The sequence below is a fragment of the Lepidochelys olivacea genome, assembly GCF_965140295.1.
Source record: "Lepidochelys olivacea isolate rLepOli2 genome assembly, chromosome: 15".
NCBI classification, from domain to species: domain Eukaryota; kingdom Metazoa; phylum Chordata; order Testudines; family Cheloniidae; genus Lepidochelys; species Lepidochelys olivacea.
Genome location: NC_140425.1, coordinates 23567910 through 23577226, shown reverse-complemented (window position 1 = coordinate 23577226; position 9317 = coordinate 23567910). Strand labels below are relative to the sequence as shown.

At 41.8% G+C, this 9317-nt stretch overlaps 1 protein-coding gene across 1 annotated transcript; it reads left to right on the top strand.

Annotated features, from left to right (window-relative positions):
* The first annotated feature begins 300 nt into the window (after positions 1-300).
* On the top strand, positions 301-4287 carry FZD10 (frizzled class receptor 10). The gene has a single exon (XM_084649163.1). It carries the CDS (start codon positions 1292-1294, stop codon positions 3047-3049), a length of 1758 nt encoding a protein of 585 aa, XP_084505289.1. The 5' UTR covers positions 301-1291; the 3' UTR covers positions 3050-4287.
* The last annotated feature ends 5030 nt before the right edge of the window (positions 4288-9317 follow it).

The following is a 9317-nucleotide window of genomic DNA, read 5'->3' as shown; positions in this document are numbered from 1 at the left end:
CCTCCCTACATCCTCCCTTCTAAAGCATTCCCCCACCGCTCCTACCCCCTTCCCAAGAAGGAAAGTCAAGGGAGGCACCATCTCCAACCCCCTGTCTAGGAGACAAGGAGTCTGAAGCATCCTTAAAACTCAGCTTCCCCAGGCTTCCTTCCTACCTGAATTAGGACGGCGGGTTAGGTGGTACGGATCTAAAGAGAGAGAAAAGATCTTGTTAAACTTTCAAGGGGGGGGGGGGAGGAGAGGGGAGCCGGGGGAAGAAAAAAGACAGAGAGTGAGAAACAAATGAGGCTTTTTTTTTTATCTGTGGTGATCAAGGAAAACCTGTAGGGGTCCTTAAGGAGGTTTCAAGGCGTTCCGAGTGATTGGAAAGTAATCACCGTGTCAGCTTCACCTTTCTCATGCAAAGTGGGTGTCGTATGCAAGGCGGATCCTGCACAGAGATTTTTTTTTTTTTTTAAATCCTGGGACACAACCACCCCCTAAAAACCAGCTGCAACAGCCCCAGGACTTGCTGCTACTGCGGGAAGAGAGGAGAGACGAGAACCAGCCCTGCCTTGCAAAGCGCTAAAGAACCAACCCGTTGCAAAAACAGAAGTGGGAGGGTGTCAGCCCCTCTCCGATGGCTTAGATATTTTCTCCTCCTTTATCTTTGCAGTTGGATAAGCCACCCCCACCGGGGAGGAAAGTGTGGGGAAACGGTGGCCCGTCCTGGGGAGCAGGAGACACCGCTGCACCGACCAAAAGCCGCATGGGACACGTGGAAGTTGAAGCGGTGACCGCTTGGATCTAACAAGCCGGCCAAAAGCTCGCGTTCTGCCTGTGCCCGGAGAGAGGGGGCGCGGGGCGGGGAGGAAGCTCTCAGAAGTGGAAGCCTTGGGGGGGGAGGGAGAAAGTTTCTGGGACCCCCGCAGTAAGTTTTGTGCCTCTATGGCTGGGGGTGGCTCCCGCACGGCTGGCTGTTTGCAAACTGCCACCCCACCCCCGCTTCTCACCTCCCCCGAGTCCCCTCTCTCCCGGCGCCACCGGGGCTGGAAAATGACTAGCCTGGACTTTTGCTGAGACCGGCGCGCCGCAGCGGGCTCATGGCTAGGGGCTGCGCTGACCTGGCTCGCGCCGCCTGGGTCTGTCCCACGCTCTGAGCGTCCCTGGCGGAAGTTGGGGGGCGATGCTCTCCGGCGAGGGAGGCGTGGGGCGGCGGGACTGACCCCCCCCCCCCCGGCCTGGTTCGCCTGCGGAAAGGACCCGCGCTCCGGCTGCACGCGGGGCTGGGCGTTGTGTTGTGGCTGCAAACATGGGGCCGGCGAGGAGGAACGTCATGCAAACTCTCTGGCTGTTCTCGCGTCTGGTTTGCTTTTGCACTGGGATAAGCTCCATAGACATTGACCGCCCGGGCGACGGGAGATGCCAGCCCATAGAAATCCCCATGTGCAAGGATATAGGGTACAACATGACTAGGATGCCTAACCTGATGGGACATGAGAACCAAAGGGAAGCTGCCATTCAGCTGCATGAGTTTGCGCCCTTGGTGGAGTATGGCTGTCACAGCCACTTGAAATTCTTCCTCTGCTCTCTCTATGCCCCTATGTGCACAGAGCAGGTCTCCACGCCAATCCCAGCCTGTAGGGTTATGTGTGAGCAGGCCAGGCTGAAATGCTCTCCCATCATGGAACAATTTAATTTCAAGTGGCCGGACTCCTTAGACTGCAGCAAATTGCCCAACAAGAATGACCCCAATTACTTATGCATGGAAGCCCCTAACAACGGATCGGATGAGCCACCCAGAGGCTCCAGCATGTTGCCACCCATGTTCAGGCCACAGCGGCCGAGCAATGGTCATGATTTGCAGCAGCACAAGGACAGCCTCGGTAGAGCCACCTGTGAAAATCCTGGCAAGTTCCACCATGTGGAAAAGAGTGCTTCCTGTGCCCCACTCTGCACACCCGGGGTTGATGTTTACTGGAGCAAGGATGACAAACAGTTTGCTGTCATCTGGATTGCCGTCTGGTCCGTCTTGTGTTTCTTTTCCAGTGCTTTCACCGTACTCACTTTTCTGATAGATCCCCAGCGCTTCAAATACCCTGAAAGGCCCATCATCTTCCTGTCTATGTGCTATTGTGTCTATTCTGTGGGGTACATTATTCGCCTCTTTTCAGGCGCTGAGAGCATCGCCTGTGACAGAGACAGTGGTCAACTTTATGTTATCCAGGAGGGGCTGGAAAGCACTGGATGCACCATTGTGTTCCTGGTCCTATATTATTTTGGTATGGCAAGCTCATTGTGGTGGGTAATTTTGACTTTAACTTGGTTTCTGGCTGCTGGGAAGAAATGGGGTCACGAAGCAATTGAAGCAAACAGCAGCTACTTTCATTTGGCAGCATGGGCCATTCCAGCTGTGAAGACCATAATGATATTAGTTATGAGAAGGGTAGCTGGAGATGAACTGACAGGATTGTGCTATGTTGGAAGCATGGATGTAAATGCCTTGACTGGGTTTGTACTCATTCCTTTAGCTTGTTATCTAATCATAGGCACTTCTTTTATTCTGTCTGGTTTTGTGGCCCTCTTCCATATCAGGAGGGTGATGAAAACAGGTGGAGAAAACACAGACAAGTTGGAGAAACTTATGGTCAGGATTGGTGTCTTCTCAGTCTTATATACAGTGCCTGCTACATGTGTAATAGCTTGCTACTTTTATGAAAGACTTAACATGGATTATTGGAAAATTGTGGCAATGCAATATAAATGCAAGATGAACAATCAAACTAAACATTTGGACTGCATGATGAATAATTCCATTCCTGCAGTAGAAATTTTCATGGTGAAAATTTTTATGTTGTTGGTTGTGGGCATTACTAGTGGTATGTGGATCTGGACTTCCAAGACTCTTCAATCCTGGCAAAATGTTTGCAGTCAGAGATTAAAGAGGAGAAGTAGGAGAAAACCTGCAAGTGTTATTACAAACAGTGGAATCTACAAAAAAACTCAACATCCACAGAAAACTCACCATGCAAAATATGAATCAGCATTACAGCCACCTACTTGTGTATGAACAGGATGTATAGAAAACTGTATCTCAGTTTGTAGAGACTTATAAATGCTCACTGTAGCAATCAGAAATAAAAATTTTAAAAGATGCTTTTTGTCAGAGAACGGTATAGCAAATCAAGGCAAAAATGTATGACACTGAAATTCAGGACCTGTTGATAAACTGAAGGTAAATGTACTTAGGAAAATGTTTTCAGTGAAAGGAATATTGTCAATTAAAGCTGCCTCTTCTGTTACTAATTTGTAGTAAGATATTTCATCCAGCCCTCTGATTAAAAAAAACTATGTGTAACCTTTATCTGTAGCTGAGCTGGAGTTCCTACAGGTTTCTAAGTAACAAGATATAATCAAGTTTTATGGAGCTATGATTTTTTTTTTAAGAGCCTGACTGAAAATTGTGTCTTTTTGGGGACACTTAATTCCATAGAGGCCTAAGTGAAAGCAACTTCTGTGCTAACTTAAGAAAAGAGAAATCCTTTACAAACGCTTCTTCAGCCTAGGGGGTTTGAAGTATCTAAAAACAGGTTCAATCTATAATGCTCACCAATATTCTTTCACTAAAAGAGAAACTTCCTGCATGAGACACAAACTTTGTGAATAAGAATAATGTGCAATACATTTTTTTCTTACCAGGACATGAAAAGAGAAACAAGTATTTTGCTGTACATAAAGACAACAAAAGAAATCTCTTAACAAAAGAACTAAGAGGTCTAGTCCTCAGAAACCCTTTAGTGTTACATTTTGTGGCTTTTTAATGGAAATCAAGCCAATGTTATACATGTTTGGACTGATTTGTGAAAAAAAAAAAGTGTGTGTGTGGGGGGGTCAATTCAAAGAGGCCCAAAGGGCTTATTGACTCTTTCTATTGTTAAACAAATTCTCACCATGAATAGATCAAGAAGCACTAGATTCTGCAAAGGCAAGCTTTGTATTGAGTGATGCTCTTTACTTGTGTTGGAAGGGCACAATTATTTGTTGTATAGATTTGTAATATACAGTTATTTTTCATGCTCCACTATTTTATAAAAAATAAAATATGTACTTTAGTTTGATAATTTTGTCTGCTCTAAACTTTCCATCATGTGCTTTGTGGTTAATAAATTTTTTTTTCAATGATTTACTAAAGGCACATTTTGAATATAGCACAGTGTTTAATATGTTATACTTGACATATAAGGACTGCAAGAATAATCGGATTGCCCCTTAATGTGCAAAAGAAGGAATTGCAAGTTGGAAAAAAATAAAGAGTTTTAAGTTGCGTCTTTCTGTGAATCTTTGCAACTGAGAGAACTGAATGGGAAGAAGCTTTAAAATAGATATCCAGTGATTTAGTATAATACCATGTTTACTAAGCACAGAGATTACAACAATGATCCTTGGTTAAAACCCTTTTAAAATCTCTAGAGGGCACATTCAGCGTGTTAAAGAGAGCTGAATTACTTCAGCACTATTTTATATAATGCAACCTGTACATTACAAAGATTCTTTCCTGGTGATAGTACTGAAAGGTGGTGTATTCATAACCATAAAGAGACTGGGAAAAGATCAGTAGGGGAAAACAGTTCATGAACAATAAATACAGATCATACATAGTACTGTACTTCGGTGTAAACTGTGATGAAGTTACAATTATAAATGCAAATACCAAAAGTATACAGTGGAGTTTGTGTGAATGTTAAGCCTTTTGTGGAGTTAACCATCAGGCTACTAGGTGGTGTGATATTAATTCAATTCACCTTCTTGTTGACACGCTCCTGAGAGCTCTCCTATAAGGGCATGCATGTTATAAAGAAGGACCCTGGTAGAGCTGGGATCCCCACAACAGTTGCCCCATAATGGCTAATAGCTTTATAACAAAACTGTATAGGCTGCAGATACATTTTTCTAATTTTTGTTGTCATCTGTATAAAATGTTCCCAGCAAGGACTAGAAACTTGAGTTACAAAAATCATGGGTTGATTATTAAATGTCTTAATACCTAAAATGCACACAAAGCAGCTTGCAATATAGAATCTCCCCAACTTTGTCAGTAAATATCTTATTCCCCCACTTTGTGTCTATGTGCCACTGTTTGGAATGAAGCTTTGTAGATGTCTTGTAGAAGTTAATCCTGTCAGAGCACACCCTGGTGGAGCCAAACTAGGACATTGCTCTAAACACATTCTGTTCTGAAACTACTGAATTAATGCCTTCAGATCTGTGTACATTCTAGTTCCGAACAGTTATGTTAGATCCTAAGGAGGACAAGCTTCCCTAAATAGGAAACTTCATAATGCCAATTAACACAGAAAGCCCACAAATACTAAGCATTGTGTAGATCACCTTTCCAATACTGGGTCTACATTATAAAAAATACTATGTCCTCTTTGGGATAAAGATTAGGAGTGGTTTTATAAGTGATAGACATGTATTTAGAGAATGTTTTTAGACTGCAATCTAAAGTACGTGAGCAGCCAAGATCAACATCACACTTACGGGTTTATGCACTATATGGCAAAGTCCACTGAGGGGTAACACTTAAGAAATAAATTGCTGTGAGTTTCTTTTCATGGTAAACTATAATTGTGGAACAGTAAACAGAATGACCTGCCTTAAAAATGGCAGGTTTCAGAGTAACAGCCGTGTTAGTCTGTATTCGCAAAAAGAAAAGGAGTACTTGTGGCACCTTAGAGACTAACCAATTTATTAGAGCATAAGCTTTCGTGAGCTACAGCTCACTTAATCAGATGCATATCGTGGAAACTGCTGCAGTTTCCACGATATGCATCTGATGAAGTGAGCTGATGAAGTGAGCTGTAGCTCACGAAAGCTTATGCTCTAATAAATTGGTTAGTCTCTAAGGTGCCACAAGTACTCCTTTTCTTTTTGCCTTAAAAATGAAGGAAGCAGTGATGGAATTAATAGATTCCAAGGCAGAAAGGACCATTTTGATACCTAGTCTGACCTCCTGCATAACTCAGGTTGTAGAACGTCCCCAAAATAATTCATAGAGCATACCTTTAAAAAAAAACACCCAATCTTGATTTTAAATTGTCAGTGATGGAGAATCCACCACAACTCTTAGTAAATGGTTCCAGTGGTTAATTACTCTCACTGTTAAAAATGTACACCTTATTTTCATTCAACTGCAAAAAAGAGTTTAATCAATTATCTTCAGTGTGGGCCCTTTAGTATTAACAGAGCAGGGACTACAAGTTGTTTTTATAAAGACACCATATATGAGTATTAGCTAAATATGTCAATTGTACATTTGCTAACATTAGAGCAAGGAATCTGGGTATTAACCCCAAGCTTTACTGTTATTAAGTGCTGGGTTTTTTGTTTTTCTTTTAATCTCTGGTATGGGTAAGCGAGCTGGATGTCTCAAGTATATTGATGCTGATGGTATCAACTCAGCCCTTAATGCTCTGTAAATATACCTGAACAGAATGATTGCCTTGCAGGGCATCTCAGGAATGAGTTAGCTTCAACACTGCATCTTTCCCTGTCTTGCATCCTCTTATAGTTCTATCAGGACAGTATTGACGTTGCTACTAAAAGAAAGTGGTGAAGCCCATGTTAGATCTCTTACAGAAACGTGGGATAACATTTATTAGAAAATGATCACATTTCAATAGGTTTCTGAACAATGCTAAGAATTGAATAGAGAATCTTATTCCTGCTTTAGAATTCTACAGAGTGATTAAAAAAAGAAAAACACTTATAGAAAGAAAAGGAGTACTTCTGGCACCTTAGAGACTAACAAATTTATTTGCGCATAAGCTTTCGTGAGCTGTAGCTGTAGGTCACGAAAGCTTATGCGCAAATAAATTTGTTAGTCTCTAAGGTGCCACAAGTACTCCTTTTTCTTTTTGCGAATACAGACTAACACGGCTGCTACTGTGAAACTTATAGAAAGGATTTCTTTTGCTACTAATTTCTCTAGGTTTTAAGAGACATTTCTATTTAATCCTGTTAAGTTTCTATAGAAATCTTGGCTTCGTCCTGATTATATTCCACAGGACTTTTCCATAAAGAATTCCAGGGTTTGCCCCATGGATGGATAATTTTTATATATCAGTGCACTTCAACAAAATAAATATTCGCCTCATTGGAAACTTCAGTAGGAAGGGAGAAAAGTTCAGAACTTCATCTCTAGAAAAAAGATTTAATGCATTCCAGTCTCATTTATTTCAGTAGTTTTGCTCAGCCAAAAATATCACAGGAGTCTTTACAACTGGCTAGTCTATCCAGGCAATACAAATCAAGAACCAAATGCATCTTCCAGATATATGTGTGTAAGTCCCATTGCCTTCAGTGGGAGTTGCGCATACACATCTGAGGGCAACATTTGGCTCAAAGTATGTAGATTAGGATACCTCATTCAGGAGGTGTCTATATATGTGGTAGTACCAGGTAGAAAAAGGTCATATGGATCAAGTTTAAGTTTAAAGAGGGGAACCTGGGAGCCTAGTGGATAAGGTTTTGATTGTTTTATTACAGAGAGGGTTAGGAGTTAAGAGGGTGAAGGGTAAAATATGAGATTTGGAAAGAATGAAACCTTAAAACAACTGGGCCAAACTCGGCTTACACGTACACTGGTGTTTTACATCACACCACTACAGCAGATTTAAATGGGTGTAACTGGAAACAGAATCCAGCAAAAATAGGGTCAAACTTTGACTTAAGATGTGGTACATTTGGATAGATTCTAACACCTAGAATACCAAATGACAGGTTTCAGAGTAACAGCCGTGTTAGTCTGTATTCGCAAAAAGAAAAGGAGTTCTTGTGGCACCTTAGAGACTAACCAATTTATTTGAGCATAAGCTTTCGTGAGCTACAGCTCACTTCATCGGATGCATCCGATGAAGTGAGCTGTAGCTCACGAAAGCTCATGCTCAAATAAATTGGTTAGTCTCTAAGGTGCCACAAGTACTCCTTTTCTTTTTAGAATACCAAAGTATCACAACAACTGGGAGAATACAACTGAGTTCAAATATAATGTTCAGAGCCCAGATCAGAGTTTTCCAGAAGTGGGATTTCAACTGTATGTTATTATGAGGCCATTACTCACATATGGCTGTCACCCTATGGCTTCAAACTATATGAAAAGACCAGTACCAACAATGTCTGTAACACACACCCTTCTTATCCTAAACTTAAAACCCGTGGCTTCAAGGGGTAGCACTGTAATGATGGGGTATTATGTGCTCAGGTGGTCTTTTGATGACAGGTGGTCTTCTACAACAGATGGTCTCAAAGGGGGAACTTCAGTGCATTTTAGTTAAAAACATTTACACGTTTCTTGAAAAAAAATCTGAAATGTTAGCCTCCTGTAATGTTTTTAAGTATTTAAGACAGAATGGCCAAGTTATTAACACTGACAGATGATAAATCAGGGGATGCTTTACAAGGTGGGTGATGGTGATTATGTGGTCTTGGTGCTCGCTTTGATCAGAAGTGACAAGCCCGTAAGGTCTGTGGCATTCAGTCCCCCCCTGAAGGGAGATCAGCACCTGTTTGCACTTTGAGGCTCTTCTACCTCCCACTGCCTTCCAGCACTATTTCATCTCTCTTAACACACTTGGAGTTGATTGGCTTTAAGCAAAGTCATTATTCATTTACAAAACACTGCTTTATTCAGCTCACCCAAAACCATATTGCAGTGGTACTGTTTGTGCTGTTACAATGAAGGTGGGATCAACATTCCCTCTACAAAAGCTTTATTTTCAGTTAACTCCAGGCTAAAATCAGACTGGGTGCTAATCCAAGCATGGCTTCAATCCCTCCCCCTGCCCCCCACACACACACAGAGCAGCTTGCAATCTGCTGGACTGTTCACCTTAAATTGTGCTGTTTATTTTTTCATGCTCATCTAGGAGAAACTTAGAAACAGGTTTGTAAAACAGAGATGGGACATGGTTTGGTGTTTCAGATTTTAGCTTAATAAATGTTATTCCAAATTGTTCTTTGTCTTGCTTTTGAACTGTTATAGATACCTTTAGGAAATGGCACATCATAAAGCTTTAATTCCACCAAGGGGTTTTAGTGACCAAATAAATAACAAGAATGAGGCTCTGGTGGTTTGTTAATATTGTGTATGCAGGACATCAACATGGTATTACAGACCTAGGAGCCACGTTCTACTTTGAGTTACACAGATGTAAATTGAAGTTAGTGGAGTCACTTTGGATTTACATCAGTGTGTTTGAGAGCAGAGTTTGGCCCAGGCATATGTAGCTCTTCCTTAAATACCAAATGTGGAGCAGTTGGGAGTTTTGCAGGAGGCA